Genomic DNA, 19,169 nt, shown 5'->3' with positions numbered 1-19,169 from the left:
AAGAACCATCCTGTCAAGTTCAGTGACAAAAAGGTTTACATATCACATGAGATGAAGAATAAAGTGCCTTATTGGACTGAGGTTCCCTAACTCTGGATTACCAAATCATTTGTGGTATAAAATCAAGCTATTTAATCCATTTGTCACAGGCCCAAACAATAACTTCTGTCTGTGAACTTCCAGCTCTTTTTGGAGAAAGATGCCAAGAGAAAGATGAAAACTGTATTCAGTTTGTTTGAGGACGAGGAGAAAAATGAAGTTATGGATTCTAGTAAGAATAAACAGATTGGAAAGGGGAAGGTGAGTAACATGCGGAGGGTGAAACGGTACGACTCACAGTGGCCATGTGGACGTGGATGGGTGGGCATGAAGGAATGGGCACAGATGGGTTGACGCATAGGACTTGGTATGACCAGGTGGGCGTGACTGGGTCGGCATAGGACAAATCACCCCAGCCACTGGACTTGAGAACAACTCGATCCTCCCGCCCCCCCCCCCCCCAGCTTCTTGCCTCCCCGAACTGCTGGCAGCCAAGCACGTGCCTCCTGGAGCCCAGTCAGTCCACTGCCTCCCCCAGAAAAGCTTCCTTTCAGATGATGGGAGGGGAGAATTTGAAATTGCTCAAATCTCCATCTGCATTAAAAGCTCTGCGGTGATGCCGGCACTCTTGTAGCCTTACCTGGACGCAAGCAAAAAAAAGTGGGGGTTAACACTTTTCATGTGTTTGCCACTTCACTGTGCAGAGTGGGAGACCACATGGGAAAGTGTCAACCCCCCCCCTTTTTTTCTTTTTTGCCTGTGTACACCCTTCAGGGGTATTTTAGCATGGGCTCCAGGAGGCACACACTTGGCTGCCAGCAAGTCCAGGAGGCAAGGAGCTGGTGGGGCATCACGTTGTCCCCACATCCAGTTGGCCAGGTTGACTTGTTGCTGACCTGACTCCACCCAGCCACTGTACCCACCTATCTACTCCCATCTGCCCATACCCACCCATCCATGCCCACTTGGTCACGTGAAGTCATCTGTACTAAGTCATCCAGGTCAACCCAGCCATGCCCACTCCTTCACATTCACTCACACTCACCTGGCCGCTGTGAATCATCATAGACCCTGCAGGGGGTAATCAAAATATATAACTTGCCTCCTCTGTTATCAGTTTATAGGACAACTTTATTTTTTTTAGTCCGGAATAGATTTAGGAGTTATAGTACTGGTATCACTCCACTTTTCCCCAAAGAATCCCAATTTGCTATAATATATGTTAAAACTGACAACATATTGTCAGTGTATTCCCCATTGTGTGCTTACTTACTATTTTGTAATCCCTTTCTCTCTTGTATCTCCACTCTGTGAGGGAAGGAAATACACCAGGCACAGGAAAGATTGGCTAAAGAGACCACTTCCCTCACTTTCTTCCCTTCCAGTTTGAGCATTTTCTACTATGCAAGGGAGAAAACCAGAAGCAATCTCTTTAATCAGTTTCTCCTGTGCTTGACTTATTTTTTCTTCTTTCCCCCTCTTCCACAGCAGAGAGATTGGAGAGGAAGAGATTACAAAGTACTTAGTACAGGATACACACGCTGCCTATATCATTGTATTGTTTTCTGTATGTACAGTATTCCTCCACTGTGTACCTGCTTACTCTCTTGTAATCCCTTCCTCTCCAATGACTGAAAGTACAAACATTAATTCCATTAATCTCAGCACCTGAGTGAATATTCCAAAGAGTAGGGAAATGGGGAAAACAAAAGTTGAGTTGTAGTCATGTCATTTCACTCTCAGCATCTGCTTCGCTTAACAACAGAACTGCTGATCCTAATTATGGTCACTAAATAAGCATTACCTATATGTTGCCCACCACACAAAATGAGTGGACTGGGCTATTTTTGCATACAGATGAATTCCTCAGCAAGTAGCTGATCTGCTCTAACTGTTACATTTTATTATCAGTTTTTGACGTTGTGTTTTGAAAACAATTCAATGGTTTTTTTCCAGCCTTCAGAGAAGAGCACAGGTGTGTTTCAAGATGAAGAACTTCTCTTCAGCCGTAAACTGCAGGAAGACAATGATCCTGAAGTTGACCTTTTTGATAACAAAAAAGTGGTCAGTCAATAGTAAATGCTTTCATTGTTTGTTCACAGATTGTTTTATTTCCAAATTGTTAAATAACAAGCAAAAGTTGGACATTTCTGTTGATTCAATGGATTGCATGTAAGCTTTAAAAAGTGTTATAAAGGATCTGCTAATTGACTAAAGTACTTATAAGTAATTATAAGGATGGAATATGACAGTGTAGGAAGCTATGGACCTCCAAATACGGCTAAATGATAACTCTAGCAACCCAGACAGCAGAGAAACAGAGGGAGTATAAACTTTAAATAGGCATATAACTTTTTAAAAGCGAACAAGTGGGCATAATTCTTTTTACACAGTCATTTCATCATTGAAGGATTCACTTCTGATTGTAAGAAGTACATAAGAAATGCCTTTTTAGCTCTAGTTGTAAGTTAGATTGTGGAAACTTAGCTTGTGAACCACAATCTGATACTACCTTCCTATAAAATTAGTGATTTGTTAGAAATGAGTAAAAAGTATTTAGGAAATATCCCAAGGGTGCTTTTTTTTCAAGAGGCAACTGGACTTTCTGGTTTTTCTTTGAAGACGTTTCACTTCTCATCCAAGAAGAGCTCCAAGAGCTTCTCATCCAAGAGCTTCTTGGAAGAGCTGAAGAAGCTTCTTGGATGAGAAGCGAAACGTCTTCAAAGAAAAACCAGAAAGTCCAGTTGCCTCTTGAAAAAAAGCACCTTTGGGACAACCATGACCTGGATGACTGAGAATCTCCATAGATATTTAGGAAATAGTTATTTATCCTATGTATATGATACGTATGTATATTTCTGTTTCAATTTCAGATTTCAAGCCCTAAAGCAAAATCATCATCTGGGGAATGGCTATTTGGGACTGATGACAATGCTGATGATGGTCTCTTTAGCAATTCTGCCACAAAGCCCTTGGTACTTATCATGTTGTAATTAATATTTAAAAAGGCCTCAAATATTGCTTTTTGCTTGGATTGCTTGAGATTGTTTAAACCAGATAATAGATGTATGCAAATTATTCTAAGTGATCTAAGCTTGGAACAAAACATTTTTGCCTTCCTTTTAAGAGCACCAGTGCTGCTTGGCTATCACAATATTTGCTACTCTACAGTTTACAATGAAAGATCTTCCTAAGAGCAAGCTAATGAATACATACTCAGGGATAATTGCCAGAAGCAACATGTTACTTTGAAGAACCTTTTGAGATGGCCATAAGGATCTTTTTGCTACTTTTGACATGCAACACTATAGTATTTCCTTTTTGTTTAAAATATTTAGATACTTCAATGTAATTTACACACACACACATATACAGACAGAGAGATTGAGAGCAGTAGTAAAGAATGTAAATAGTATTGCATCAGGATCCACTAGTACTGCATAAAGTTTCTTCAGAATCTAAACTTGTAACTTTAAATATGGCAAAGAAAAGTCATAGTTGGTTTACATAATAGCAAAAGGCTTCAGGTTGACTGGCATTTTTTTTTTTTTCATTTTACAGTTCAACTTTATTTGAAAAGAAAAAAAGCTGAGTAGTGGGGTGAAGTTGTAGGTCAATATCTCTATTTCCTTTTTTGTTAATTTGACATGCTTTTACCTCTAACCATGTAAAAGTTTAAGCTGACAAATATTTGGGATAAATAGTATTAATTTTACCGTGTTTATAATGTTTAAACTTAATAAATTCAGTATACTAAAATAAATTAAGTTGGCTTTAAGTTATTCTAAGAGAATGCCAAATTCTGTTTTTGTAGTTATATATCTTCTTTTTAGAGCGAGTTACATATTTCAGTTTTTAAATGTTAATGAACTTGCAACTGCTTTCGTAACTAACATAAAGCATAACCTTGCTTCTTTAATATGTTACTTTAATTTTATTTTTTGGAAGGTACCGGAAAAGAAAACGATAATAAAGAAAGACAGCCCCGTGTCGTCCTTGGAAAAACATAGTAAAGTTCTGCAGAATAATCAATATGACAAACAAGGAGAATCAAAAATTCAGGCCACTGAGGTTTGTAAAGTATAATTTTGTATTACAAGTTTGAATATAGGAAAATTACATATCTTAACAAGGAAAGGCATTTGGATGTTCCATAATCATTAGTAAGTAGGGTATCTTCAGATGGAAACACACACACTCACTAATGCCAATTGTACTGTTCCCATTTTGCAATGCAGATTGGAGTAGAAATGGTAAACTAATAGTAAGTTGGTTCGTTATACTTCCCTATATCTTTCTATCCTTGAATACTTCAATTGCATTCATGTCTCTTCATGGATTGTTTTTCTTTGCATTTCAAATATCTTTTTGTGCTTCAGTAATTCCATCACCATGATTACTTCTTCATCTTCTCTTTCCTCTTAATTCATTCACTTTTCTTTCATATAATTGTTTTGCAGTGTGGGGCTCACTCAGTTCTTTTAGGTGACCAAAATCATATCAGCATTGTATATTCATATTGGTCACTTACTTTTTAATTTTCATTCACTCATCAGCTATTTTCTTTATCTTATTTGTTTCTTTCTCCGTTACTTACACAGTAAGAAGGTTCATCTTCATTCTTCTTCTTCTTCTTGTGCCATATCCGCCATCAGACATTGGCGATCATGTTGGCGATCGTATTTTTATCATTAGCCGCATGAAAAAGTGCTGTTGAGTTTTGTCCAAACCAGTCCCTTAGATTTTGAAGCCATGATGTTCTTCTTCTGCCTGGACCTTGTTTGCCTTCAATCTTTCCTTGGAGGATTAAGTGAAGGATGCCGTAGTTTTCTGGATGTCGCATCACATGTCCAAAATATTCTAACTTTCACTTTTTCTTCATTGCACACCTCTGAATCTGTTCTCACCCATCAATCCTGGAAATGTAGTACTTAGAATTGTTCAGGTGTAGCCTCACTAGTGCTGACTAGAGAGAAATAAGCCTCTTTGGTATGATGCTTCTTATAGAGTCCAGAGCTGCATTAATTCTTCTAGTCTCACTTTTCTAATTCATGCTCAGTTTCTTGTCAATGAAGCGTGTTCTTTTCAGGTACGTTGTAGAGAATAAAAGAGGTGACATTGATAGAAACATGCAAACTATTACAAGAATGGTCTAAAGTGTTCTTTAAGTGCTGAGAAACAAGATAATATTTAGAAACAGCAGGATTATGTTAGCCTATCTTAATAAGTCTACCTAACCGGACTGACAGTTTGTAAACCATGTAAGTCACATCTTGAACATATAGATAGATCTCGCTTACCAACTCTCTTGTGCCGCAACTGTTCAAAGTTACAGTAGTTGAGGGGAGGAAAACCAACAAATTTGTAACGAATCCTCACATTTATGACCATCTCAGTATCCCACAGTTATGGGATCACCATTTGCACACAAGCAGAATGAATACAGACGGATTGTATACATGAAGTCTTCATAACAACATTTATATATCTAAGATTTCACTGAAGCTGGCAAAAGAATTGTCCTGTAAGAGTAAAAAGCACCATGGCAAGTTATCCCTTTCTGTACTTTATTTACTTTTAAGGTAATTTTGCATTGCCACCTTCATTTTTACTGATCCCTCTTGAATCTTTTCCCCAAATATGCATTTGCTTGACCTGCTGCCACAAATAATAAATTTGATTTTACTTTGTAAGGGAGAATTGGAAATTAACCCAAAAGACAAACTGTACAAGAAAACTACCGTGAAACTGCCATCAAAGGGACCATCTCACTTACCTGATGACACAAAGCATACCAAAGTAGCTTCCACAAGAAATGCTACAGAGCTGGGAGTTAGTTTTGATAACCCTATGAAAGCCAACACGCTGCAAAATGTCAACAAGGTAATTTGATAATGAAAAAATCTTTATAAAGATGATTATTTTAATGAACTGCATTGGACTTATTTTAGTTGCCAGATGGTATCAAAGTATTTACTGATGTAGAAAAAAATGTAGTGAATGAAATAAACGTATAAGGATTTTCTTTTCCACATTTTCACAGGGAAAGGGGAGAAATATTATATTCAACTTAGTATGGTTAATTTAAATTAAACAATGAGCAGAGCAGAAAGAATTATTAGGCTAGGCCAGTGATAGTTAACCTTTTTGGTGCCGAGTGCCCAAAGCACACGCACAAACGCACATGTGTGTGCCTGAACCCCCAAATGCAATGTAAGCACCCCCCATTTTCGACCTGGAAAGCCTCCTACACCAACCTGAAAGCCAAAACGGGGAGGCCTCGCACAGCGTCCCATTTTGGCTTCCAGGTTGGTGCAGGCCTTCCAGGCCCAAAACGGGGTGCGGGAAGGGCACACGTGCATGAACCCCTGAAATGCAATGTGAGCACCCCCTGTGCATGCACCCCGCCCCCCACACATGCGTGGCAGAGACCCAAAGATCAGCTGGCCAGTGGGAAGCACGCATGCACGCGCAGTGCAGCTGGGCTGGGGCGACAGCTGGCATGCCCACAGAGCGGGCTCTGCGTGCCACCTGTGGCACACATGCCATAGGTTCACGGGGCTAGGCTACTCATCTTAATAAAGAAATGCTTTTCTTAAGAAGAGAATTTTTGAAGACCTCTCTCATTTCAAAACTACCTGAAATCAAAAGGAGAAATTGTGAAGAAAAGTACTTCACCCTAGGCCCCCCTCAGTTATCGTATTCTGATGTTATAGCCTCATTTAGGTGGATTCTTTCCTCTCTTGCCTGAAGGTGATGAATAGCAATTTGAAAATAGTAGTGCTTCTTTTAAAAAAAATATTTTATTTATTTTATTTTATTTCTAATTTATATACCGCACCTTCTCCCGAGGGACTCAGGGCGGTGTACAGCCAGATAAAAACATACAATACAAACATTAAAAACAATTAAAAGAATATATATTAATTTGGCCCCAGTTTAAAATGACAAACCAATTAACAATATTTAAAAATATGTTAAACCAGCCCAGCTTGCTGAAAAAAGAAAGTTTTAAGGGCACGGTGGAAGGCACTGAGGTCTTGGATTCTCCTTATCTCTGGGGGCAGCTGGTTCCATAGGGTAGGTGCCCCCACAGAGAAGGCCCTCCCCCTGGGGGTCACCAGCCTACATTGTTTGGGTGATGGCACCCTGGGGAGGCCCTCTCTGGAAGCGCACGGGTCGATGGGAGGTTGTCGGTAGCAGCAGGCGGTCTCGAAAATAACTAGGTCCTATGCCATGGAGCGCTTTAAAGGTGGTAACCAACACCTTGAAGCGCACCCGGAAGACCACTGGGAGCCAAAAAATGTGGCATTGCCTGCTCTTACTGCTTGTCAATTTGTACTGCTTCTTACTTTGCATCCTTATAAACTCAAATTACAGGGAAGAATCAAAGTGAGTGGGAATCGAAGGCCACCAACCAGAACTGCCAGGCGATTAGCTGTTGAAGAACTTGACAAAAATGAAACAAATACTGCAGAGAACGAGTGTCTGTCTATCATAAAAGGGAACTCTGGGCCACCCACTATATTACATCATAGCGAACTGCGTAGAAAGAAAAATACTGAAAAAGCTTGCTTGGTTCCATCAACCAACAGCAGCAACCAATCCAATGAGTCAAAAGGTAGCCCTCTTTTAAAACCGACAGCCTATTCCGATGTGAATGATCTCTTCGAGTCCAACAACCTTTTCACTAAGGATAGCAACTCTAAAGCAACACTGGAAGCTAAGGGCATTGTAAGCCAGGTTGCAAAAAGGGAGGAGCTGTTTCCTGCTGCTCAAGAGGGTACAGACCTCTTTCACTCTAGAAAGACATTAAGGAAATTAAGTCCGGTGCCTTTCCCAGACGAAAAACAGGATGTCTTCATCACCAGTAAGAAAACTGTGAAGAGAAAAGAACAGGAGCTCCCGTCTCAATTACATCAAAACTTCCCAATCCAAGACATTTTTGAGGTAATTTTGAAAGTTTTTCTCTTCAGACTTGGATTCTTCTAACTTTGTATTGTGCTGTTTTTGTTTATTCCACAGGCGTTAGAGTGATGGGGGAAACCACTTGGGATGAATATGGTTGTTTAAATGGTAACCAAAAAGTGAATAAGGAAAGATGGGATAGGTTTGGATTTTTTTTATCATTCATTAGCAACCTCTCCAGTTGTGTTAAATCATTTTTAAAAAGCTCCAAACAATGCCTGAAACTGTCCTGAATAGGATACAAATAATCAGCTGCTTCTAACCACATATCAATATTGTTTCCTAAAAAGGAAAGATTAGAGATGTTCAGAGTTAGATTCAGAAAGGGTATCTTGAGGGGGCATACTACAGTTTGCGTCAAGGCTGCAGACTTAAAGCCTTACCCAAAGGAAGGCATTGACAATCTCCTGAATCCAGTTTGTCACATCTCCACTATTCCCTGAAGCATCCAAGGACATTGGTCAAGCTTAAAAGTGGCAGGGATGTCCTGTCCACTTCCTCAAAATCCATAGACCAAAAAGATTCCCAGTTAACAGTCAGATATACCTGCTATTCATTCATGAGAAATCAAGCCTTATTGACGACTAGAAGCCTCTTATGGACTTTATGCATAAAAATAAAAAAAATGAAGTTATGATTTATGCTTTTGATGATTAAATAGGATAAATTATAAAAAGAAGCATAAGATGATGTAACTTTCAAGAGGAAAGTTAAAATATATTTATATTTATAACTGCTGTGAATAATATTGTGAGCCATTTCTTTATATCTTTTTCCTTTTTTTAGTTTTCTTCAACTTGTTTTCATTTCTTACACTTCTTGCTTTTTCTTTGATTTTGTTCTCTTTCTTCTCTTTCTTACTTTATATTAGTTTGTGTTAGCTTTAATCTTAAATGATGTGTTTGTGGGGTGAGGAATTAATGGAATTAAATTCAATGAATTAAATGAATGGAATCATTTTATGGAACCATATTTGGCAGGCTGAAGAGATGATATTCTTATTTACCACTCATATTCCTAAATACTTTCCAAGTTTCAAATTAGAATAGTTCATATTCAGATTTACAACAACATAGAACTAGCTGCTTAGCAGAACTGATTTCTGAAGCTTAGATGCAGAAAATGAGAGCTACCTGTATTTTATTTTACAAGCACTAACCAGAGAAAATATATGCCTCCAAATATCATTTTTATACTAAGTAATCCTTTTCTTTATTCAAGGATGATATATTTGCAGTAGAAACTGTTAAGCTGCCAGACAAAACAAAAGAGGTGGAAGTCAATTTGTTTGATGATGATGTTGATATCTTTGCTGATCTTGCTGTAAAATCAAAGGAAAAGAGTACCAGAAAGAAAATGGAAGCTGTATCTATATTTGATGAGGACACAGGTAAAAAAATTGTAATATTTGGACAAAGATCTGCAATTCACTGACAAGTATATCTCTATAGAAATAAGTTGAGAAAGAATTAGGTAATGATTTTGTAAATTTAAAAAAAAAATGCCTGCCACTAGGCTAAGGGCACTCCCTTGGATTGGGAGGATTGGGGAATGTCAGAATATTTAATGTACTTCTTCAGATACACAGAAGGATCATGATCAAAATCCTATTTTTTGTTAGAAATGTTGAGCCTCGATAGGAAGATACTTTCTTCCATCAGGGAAGAGTACGATATATGCCAAGAAAGAGGTGGAAAAACACTTGTGCTTCAGGAACCTAATGTGGGCTTGTTCTCTTAATAGTGTTGGTTCAAACTAGATTCCACAGTGTATCTTTGAAATTCACATTTTTGAAAATTCATATTCTATCCAGTGGGGAGTGTAATTATTGAGCCTGTAGCAGTTTGTTAAAGCCTTTTCAGTTAATTCAAAAGCCAACCCTGGTAAGAATGACTATATCTATGGCACATTGTCTTTCTTGGTATAGCTGGCTTCTGATTTGGCATGGTAAAGGGTACACTTCTCAGAAAATACAATACTAGAACAAATACTAGTTTTTAAATCAATATAGATAATATATTGATTTAAAATCAATATAGATAATATGATATACTCTTAACACGTTTAATAGTTGTATTTTTCTGTACATTAGAAATTAAAATTGGAGGCACTGTTTTGAAGGGGCTTCACTCAGAGCTTTTGAGTCTCCTGCACCCTTGAGTCCTTTCAATTCAATCAACACTAGGATTTCCCATTTGTGTTATTTCAGACCTACCACATGTTGTGAGCAATGCATTATTGATGTCTTTGCTAAGAATGTTCCTAGGAGCCAGCAGACTTTTTATCAACATCCTTCCCTGTACTCTTGTTAATATAAATGTAACTCATCATTTTCTTTTAAAAAATGTCTGTGAAACAATTCTGGTCACGCACAAGTACAGATTAACATTTTTCTCCCTCTCTTTAGATGATATCTTCTCCCCTGCTAGTCAGTCTAAGACATCAACAAAAAAGACCACCGTTCAGTCAGTCTCGGGAAGTAAGTGTGAACCTAGAACAGCAAGCACTTTTGACGACCCTCTCAATGCATTTAAAGAGCACTAATAAAGAGACTGCTGGACAATTTATTTTCAATTTGTCACTGAACGCTAATTCCTTTATTCTCTAATCAAATACTCAGTGTGACAAAACAGAATATTCCTGGACTCATTCACTCTATTTTACTCCACATGACATTTTTTAAAAAAAAATGTTATAACAGCTATTTGAGCAAACAATAATTGTCCTAATCAGCTTGTTACTTGTAATGTAATATGTATATATAATATAAATCAAAATTACAGAACATTTAATGTTGATAAATGGCATTTACAAAATCAATATTTTCTGATCTCCTCTATTGTAAGCAAACTCACTTTCTGGAATTAAGTTTATGATTATAACTCATGGTTATGAGAATCTGAATTCTCCTTTTGGGTATATCCTTGGTTACTGATAAAAGATTACTTCATTGTGCTGGAAGGGAAGGGATTAGATGGAATGGAGTTTTTCACTACCATATATACTTACGGATAAGCCCTTTCTTCAATAAGGTAAACCCCCCCTTTTTTTTTACCAAATTATAGTTTAAAAAGATGCCATCAGTGAATACGGCTCCATGTGCCATCTGTGGCATCCATGCCATAGGTTCGCCATCACGGATATATGCTTTAACTGTTTGCTATTTTGCTTTCCCTTCCTACACATATACCCTCATTAGCAATTTCTGGTGAGTAATTTTAGCCTGAAAATTATGTCTTAGATGTATGGGATTGCATAAAATTAACCATCAAAAACTGGGAGTGATCACTTGATTTTGCATCGTATCAGAATTCCATTCGTGTTGAATCTCAGTTTACCTTAATGTAGTATCGCCACCAAGCAGTGATAAAAATGCACATTTTAGGTTGAATGTATTGTTCACACCAATTATTGGATATTGTTTCATGTCAAGCACTATGCATTTTCTCCACTATTCAGTCTGTTCAAAAAAGCAGGATACATGCATTCAAATCGTTCTTTGAAGGAAAAGGAGGATGATTTATCATTGAATTGATTGGATGAATAACACTTAAAAAGCTGCAATGAGAGTTGTTATACTGGCTTACATCTGAAGTTCTTGCAGTTGTAGAAAACTAACAAGCTGGGTCCGTCTATGTGTAACCCTAAATCCCCACAATGTAGCACTTAACTTTTATTCCTTAAAGCCTTCCCTTGGAAGGAAGAACAGTATACAATAAAATTAATAAACACAAGTTATTGTATGACACTCTCTGATTCAATGAGGGCAGGTGGGATTTGGTGAGTGTCATAGCTACTGTCCTGGAAGAAACCCAGAGCATCCAGGAGTAGATCTGTAAAAAAGCACCCAAAGATGAACTGCTGAGATTAAACGGAGGTGCCATGGCAAGACAAGATTCTGCATGGGATGTACCATTGACAGATAACTGAGGTGACAGACACTGGGAAACCATACCAGTGGCTTAAAGGGCTGGACTAAAAGCATGAAGGCTGGCATGAAGTGGAACTCTGGGTTTCCACTTGAGTCCTAGTGTCACCGTTGTCACTCAAAAAGGCTGCATCATGCCATTATCCAACGAGCCAAGCCTTGGGGAAGGGTACAATTGTCCCCACAGCCAAGTGTTCCCCAGAATCTGCCATGCGCTGCTTACCTTCAGGTGATGTTCTTACTCACGCAATCTCAGGTCCTCCACAAGAAGTCTGGGAGTTTGAGGGTTCTGAACAGTAACTTAGCTGTTCTTAAAACACTGCACTCTTCTGGACAGAAAGTTCTGATGTTGTTCCTGGGATGTCTTAGAGCCACTCTCCCAACTTAAGACTCATAAGCCAGAGTGCTCTTACTACTTTTGGGATCATTTTGGTCTTCCACATCCTCTCTAGTTCCTCCTTTCAGGCCCTGTTATTTCTCCAGCTTCTCATATTCCAGAAATTGTGGAAGAACATATATCACCCATAGGGGTAAGAAGGAAATGTTTTATATAAGTTTCTAATACACTTATATGAGTATCATGTTTTTTTTAACCTACATACTGTACAAATGAGCCCCATATTTCATTATACTTATTCATATAAAGTCCACATCAATAAGCAGCCCACTCTTAAATAGCAAGTGTAATTAGTTCTTCACTTTATTGTGTAAATGGGGCCACACATTTATCTTTCGTATTTGCTTAACTTATGTGCTGCCCATCTTACCTAGAGGTGGCTCTAGGCAGCTTAAAATCATTTTGTTTAACCAATTAAAATATTAAAGCAATAACTAGTAACATTACATTAGCTTAAAATTGGCAAAGATAGGAAGGGAGCAAGATGCATAAAAGGAAGAAGTGGGATCTTATCTTAGTCCATTAACCACCTCCAATTGGCTGAGCCAGGTCTTCAGACCCCTTCAAGGGCCAAAAGGGTGAGTGTGAATCTCACCTTGGGGGCAGGGGCCACTGCAAAACAGGCTCTTTTCCTGAACAGCCAGAATTCCTTGACTAAGAGTTCACAGCTACTTCTCCAGCGCAGTTGGGTGGGCCAATCCCACTGGGGGAGGCAGTTCCTCAGATAACCTGAACCCATGCCATGAAGGGCATTAAAGGTAAGAACCAACCTCTAGAATTGGACCCAGAAGCAAAAGTGGCAACCAGTGCAGCTTGCAGAACAGTGGTGTAACATGGGCCACTCTAGGGGCCCTAAGAACTATCTGCACAACTGCATTCTGCACTAGGTATAGCTGCCAAATACTCTTCAAGGGTAGCCCCATGTAGAGACTATTGTAATAGTTCAACGTAAGATGACTAGGCTTGAGTGTCTGAGCGCAAAGATTCCTGATCCAGGAAAGGGCACAACTGGTACACAACACGAAGTTACACAAAGGTTATTCTAACCACAACATCCATCTGCTCTTTGAGCAGTAGTTGTGAGTCCAGGAGAAACCCCCAAAGTTGTGCCTTTGGTCTGTCTGGGGCAGTGCAACCCCATCAAGAATTAAATATGTTAATCATCCCGGATTCCGAAACTACACACCCAAGGCTTCCAATCCAATACTGCAATAACAGTCTTTTAACCATAGTAAAAGTAACCCAGAAAATATTCTCTGAAAATTTTAGCTACTGTCATACATTTATATGGTCCATTCTCCCAAAAGTAAGCGAGTATAAGTCATTATAAAAATGTATTTTAAAGAAGCATTGTCATATCACCAACAAATGCTGTCCTAGACAATTTTTTCTATACCAATGTAATGGAGTCTAATAAATTCTTGTTTTTGTTACATAAGTAAGTTGTAGTTTAGGGTCCATTGACACTCTTTCCATACAAAATCAAGACACTCCCATTGTTTAGAGACAATACAGAAATCTCTAATTCTTTATTCCACCAATCTTAAATTGATTTGATAAATATCTGCAAAAATAGGTTTTTAGTTTTAATGGATTTAACCGGTTGTCCTGGTATCTCAGTAGCTAGAAATGGTGTTTAATGTTAATGTTAAAACAATGTTAATGTAGATGTAAATATTGTCACTAGAGTACAACTTTCAGATAACGGTTCACTCTGAGGAGTGCATGTTAAAAATTCATCATCTATTACTGAAGTCCAAAGTCAATATCCACATCACCATCCTTTTCCCAATTTTTCATGCTGGGTTTCCCCCTGAAGTCAATTTAGCATTGGAAAAAGGATCAAATTGTTTTTATTAGACATTCCGTTCCATAGCTTTCTAAATAGTATTTAGTATTTGTTTCCAGAGATACTAAAGTATATTAGGATACTATTATATTTCGATCCTAATACTATCCATCCAACCAAAGATCGATCGATCTCAGTTTATATAACAATTTATTTTGTGAAAATATTTTCCATTTAAACAGGAATTCCTCTCAGAATATAAATGAATCTGGGAATAATATTCATTTTGAGGACTCTGCTTTTCCCAAAGGTGAAGCTACTCCTATTTATCTGTACCGTTTCCCCCAAAATAAGACATCCCCTGATAATAAGCCCAATCGGGCTTTTGAGTCATGGCAATAAGGCCAAGCGCTTATTTCAGGGTTCAAAAAAATACGACAGCGTCTTATTTTTGGGGAAACACGGGTATATGAAGAGAAACCTTATCTCTTTCAATATGTATATACCTAAATATTTAATGGATTTGGTAGAAATATGGAATTGATATTCCTTAACTGGATTGATAGCCAAATTTTCACTTAATAGCATCAATTCCGATTTGGACCACTTATAATATCTTATTATTTTACTAAAAGCATATATTATTTGCACCAACACTGGGATAGTACAGTGAGGTATCATCTGCAAATAAAATCAATTTGTTTGAGTAAATTACATACTACCTTATAAATCTCCCTAAATTGTCTAAAAGTACAAGCCAAGGATTCCATGCAAATATTAAAAAGCAAGGATAAAAGTGGCATCCTTGCTTACTTCCTCTAAATAAGAGAAAACAGCAGAAAGCATACCATTGACCTTTATTTTAGATGTGTACTAATCATAGCTTGTTCGTTTTATAAATTTAAAAATTTGATTAATTATCGTGAGGAATCTGCAATGGTCATGTGAAAAATGGTCATAAGTCACTTTTTTCAGTGCCTTTGTAACTGAATGGTCACTAAACAAAAGGCTATAAGTCGAGAACTACCTGTATTCTGTTAAAATTCTGAAGATATAAAAGGCTTCGCATTAATATCCTAGATAAGTTTAGATCATTTGGATCTCCTTTTGCTAATTTATAAGTCTGCTACCTACTTATTTTATATATTGGAGAAAATGCTATTTATACATTAGATAACAAATTTGAGTTATAGTGTATACATATTGGAGTTTTAGGTTATGAACATTCTTAAAACTGTACATTTTAAGATTACCCGGTTTTCACATAATATGCAAGATATTCTACATCAACTGAAACCATAGTATGTTATTTTTACAACATTGGACAGATACTTTTTTAGGCATTCAATTCTATTTTCATTTTATCCAATAACTTTAAAAAGTGCCCCATCCACTGCTGTCCATAAGGTTCCCCTACAACTTCTGGATTCAGTTTGGAAAGTGGAGGTGCTTCTCGTGCACACCTGCAGGCACTTGGATCACTTTCCAGGGATGCAAGCAGAAGTATCATTGAGGCTCAGTATTTTGGGTGCTCGCAGCTGCAGGGGGGAAAAAAAAAGAAAAGAAGTGACTGAGAAGAAATGGACCAGGGTCCAGAGAGAATGGAATGGAATGGAATAGAAAGGAATAGAGAATATAATATAGCATAACATAGCATAGAGCAGGGGTGTCAAACTTTCATGGAGGGCCACATCAGGGTTGAGTTTGACTTTGGGGGGCTGGGGTGGGTGGACAGCTTGATGTCACTCATGTTGGGGGTGCCTGTGGTAGCCCGAGCACTCTGCCAGCAAAAAAGGGCTCCTGAGGTTAGTTTTCAGCTGCTATGGCTTCCTGCAACTCTCTACTACTGAAAACAGGGCTCGGGAGGGTGGCCCACAGCCTCGCGAGCTCCATTTTAGGCTGTGATAGCCTTCTGCAGCCCTCTGCCAGCAAAAATGAGCTGGGGGGGGCACACAGGGCCCAAAACGAAGTTCCATTTTTGCTGGCAGAGGCACTGTGGGCCAGTCCTTTGCTATTTCCAGGGCGGCCCCGCAGGCCAGAACTGGCCTGCGGGCCTTGAATTTTGACACCCCTGGCATAGAGTAACAGAGTTGGAAGGGACCTTGAAGATTTTCTAAGCCAACACCCTGTTCAGGCAGGAAACCCTATACCATTTCAAACAAATGGTTGTCCAATCTATTCTTAAAAACTTCCAGTGTTGGAGCATTCACAACTTCTGGAGGCAAATTGTTCCACTGATTTAATTATTCTAACAGTCAGGAAATTTCTCCTTAGTTCGAGGTTGCTTCTCTCCTTGATTAGCTTCCACTCATTGCTTCTTGTCCTGCCTTCAGCTGCTCTGGAGAATAGCTTGACTTCTTTGTGGCAGCCCGTCAGATATTGGACCACTGCTATGTCACACCTAGTCCTTCTTTTCATTAAACTGGACATATCCAAATTCCTGCAACCGGACACATTTTAGCCTCCAGTCCCCTAATCATCTTCGTTGCTCTTCTCTGCACTCTTTCCAGAATCTCAACATCTTTTTTTTAGTTTTTGTTTTAGTTTGTTGTTTTTTTAGTTAGTTGGCAGCCAAAACTGGATGTAATATCCCAAGCCTGGCCTTACCAAGGCATTATAAAGCGGTATTAACAGTTCACATGATCTTGATTCTATTCCTCTGTTAATGCAGCCTAGGACTGGGTTGGCTTTTTTTGGCAGCTTCAGCACATACTGCTGGTTCATCTTTTCACTAAATCAGATGGCTGGAAAAGCCTAAAAAAAAAATAAAAAAAAAATCGGAGGAGCCATCAAGGCCAGGCGAATTGGCGGTCGCCCTCTGGACAGGCACGAGGTCTGGAGACCTCTTTCAGGATTGCCGACGAACGAATGAAGGGTGGAAAGGCGTCCCGGGCCTAAGAAGGTGTGGGGAAGGGAGAGGCGGTAGGGATGGCACCGGATTCCGATACCGCAATATCCCCGGTGAAGCGTTGCCTCAGCTGAGGCGCCTAACCCCCCTCAGAGCCGCTGCCGCCTTTTCCCGCCATTTTCCGAGCCGCACAAGGATCGGATCCCCGCGTCTCTAAGCAACCGGACTCGCCCGTTTATCGCGTCACAAAGGGCGGGAGGACGGGTTCAGGCGCCGCCCCTTCGCCGCCGGGCGGAGGGAACGGGCCCTCCCGTGGGGCTGAATGTCTTCCGCTCGCCATCGTCTTCTCCGCTCCATGGCTGCCTCGGCAGCTCCCTGAAAGTGGGAGGCGACGCGTCGGCCCCTCCCGCGGGGCCCTGCGTGGCGGGAAACGGCAGGTGAGGAGGATGGGTCTCCACACCTGGCCGCCTCTTGGGGGGGCGGGGAGGGGAAGCAGGCGTGGCCGCGCCCGCCCGTTTCTCCTCTTTTCCCCTCAGCGTTCCCCAAGAGCCGGTGTCCCTGTAGGCGTCGTGGCCAACAAAGCTTCAATGGAGGCTCCGAAGTGAGGCCTGTTATCTTACTTGGCCTGGGAGTTAGATTAGGGAGGCCGCTTTCTTCCCTTCGGGGCGAGCTGGAAATCCAGAGGCTCCCCGCGAAGGGCCTGCTGGCAAAAGGAGGGCCGAAATTGGCCGAAAGAGCCCATCCCTGTATAAAAGACAGTTAGTTCCATTTCAGCGCTTCCATCTTGAAGCTTTTGTTTCTGGCGTCCTTTTTTATAGTTTCCTGGGTTTGGGGCCTTTTTCCCGCCCTTGACCGTAAGAAGGGAAAAGGGCGCAAACTAGCAAGTTTTGATTTTCCCGATCCTATGGGGAAAGGCGAGTTGACTGCTTGGCTGTTTCTCCCAGTGGAGTCGGCACCTGGGTTAAATAATCATTGGGGGCTCTTATTTATTCTGCACCTTAGCCTATTCTCTGTAATTGCAGAGGGGAGAGTGGAGGGTTGAGTAAAGAAACGGCTCTGTAGTTTTGCTCCATAGTTGTGTACACTCAAACATTGGAGCTTTTTTTCCTTTTGTTTTTCAGTGTGGCGTACACAGTAGTGAGGATTAGCGATAAAGAACATAAGTAACTTTTGGTAGCACACAGGGTTAATATACAGGTAATCCTCGAGTTACAACAGTTCATTTAGTGACCGTTCAAAGTTACAACGGGGCTTGAAAAAGTGACTTATGACCATTGTTCACAGTTACGACTTTTGCAGCCATCCCCATGATTGGGTGATCAAAATTCAGATGCTTGGCAACTGGTTCATGTTTATGTCAGTTGCTGTGTCCCAAGGTCATCTAAATCATCTTTTGTGACCTTCTGACCAGCAAAGTTAATGGAAACTAGATTCACTTAACAATCAGGTTACTAATATATCAACTGCAGTGTTTCACTTAACAACTGTGGCAAGAAAGGTCATAAAATGGGGCAAAAATCACTTAACAAATGCCTCACTTAACAGAAATGTTGGACTCTATTGTGGTCGTAAGTCGAGGACTATCTAGTGATTAGGTAAAGGACATAAGTAACTTTGGGTAATGGACAATACCCAATACCTTTGGGTAATATATGCAATATATGCAATAATGATTATGCATGGTGGAGGGCAAGAATCATTTTGACACAACTGATAAGATTGTCATAATCCACCTAAAAATGCCAGAAACCTATATATTAACTTAAGGCAGAAAGATCAAAAGAGCATATCAATTTCTTTGGTTCCATGGAAACAATAACAGTTTTCTACTACTTGACTGTTTGTGAAATCACGTATGTGATTTTCCAGAGTGCTTAGCATGGGATTGATCAGCAAGACCAAAATAGGCAATTGTAGCTCAGTAACTGAATTCTGGCTGTGTTTCAAACATTTTAGTACAGTTCTGCATCTTATTTTGCAATAAGAGCTTTTGCAAAAGCATACAGGAAACAATTTGTACTATTCAGGATAGGTAGAATGTTCTGAGTACACAGCTGGTAGGAGTACAAACATCTTCCATTTGTAATATTAGAGGGTTCACCTAATAGTTTTATATCTTCTGTGGTTGTAGAATTGCCAATTGTAATAGATCATTACAGCACACAATCTTGATTATTTTCATTGCTTGGGAATTGGCTGT

At 39.5% G+C, this 19,169-nt stretch overlaps 2 protein-coding genes across 9 annotated transcripts in view; both read left to right on the top strand.

Moving 5' to 3' along the window:
* LOC139316509 (WASH complex subunit 2-like) overlaps nucleotides 1–11,741 on the top strand; it is a 48,853-nt gene extending 37,112 nt beyond the window's left edge. For all 4 annotated transcript variants that reach the window (XM_070943253.1, XM_070943252.1, XM_070943251.1 and 1 more), the window contains 8 exons: nucleotides 184–300; nucleotides 1,996–2,103; nucleotides 2,913–3,014; nucleotides 3,988–4,110; nucleotides 5,734–5,922; nucleotides 7,420–7,989; nucleotides 9,229–9,397; nucleotides 10,415–11,741. In XM_070943253.1, the coding sequence (XP_070799354.1) occupies nucleotides 184–300; nucleotides 1,996–2,103; nucleotides 2,913–3,014; nucleotides 3,988–4,110; nucleotides 5,734–5,922; nucleotides 7,420–7,989; nucleotides 9,229–9,397; nucleotides 10,415–10,551 (1,515 nt within the window). In that variant the 3' untranslated portion in view covers nucleotides 10,552–11,741. The remainder of the gene's footprint in view (nucleotides 1–183; nucleotides 301–1,995; nucleotides 2,104–2,912; nucleotides 3,015–3,987; nucleotides 4,111–5,733; nucleotides 5,923–7,419; nucleotides 7,990–9,228; nucleotides 9,398–10,414) is intronic.
* A 5,531-nt stretch (nucleotides 11,742–17,272) lies between these two features.
* ZFAND4 (zinc finger AN1-type containing 4) overlaps nucleotides 17,273–19,169 on the top strand; it is a 36,186-nt gene continuing 34,289 nt past the window's right edge. For all 5 annotated transcript variants that reach the window (XM_070943347.1, XM_070943344.1, XM_070943342.1 and 2 more), the window contains exon 1: nucleotides 17,273–17,406. The gene's annotated coding sequence lies outside the window, so the exon portion shown is untranslated. The remainder of the gene's footprint in view (nucleotides 17,407–19,169) is intronic.

Source organism: Pituophis catenifer, unplaced genomic scaffold (assembly GCF_029215685.1).
Source record: "Pituophis catenifer annectens isolate HBS135680 unplaced genomic scaffold, rPitCat1.0.hap2 SCAF_4, whole genome shotgun sequence".
NCBI lineage: Eukaryota > Metazoa > Chordata > Lepidosauria > Squamata > Colubridae > Pituophis > Pituophis catenifer.
Note: the sequence above shows the minus strand (reverse complement) of the source record. Positions and strands in the feature narration are given on the sequence as shown.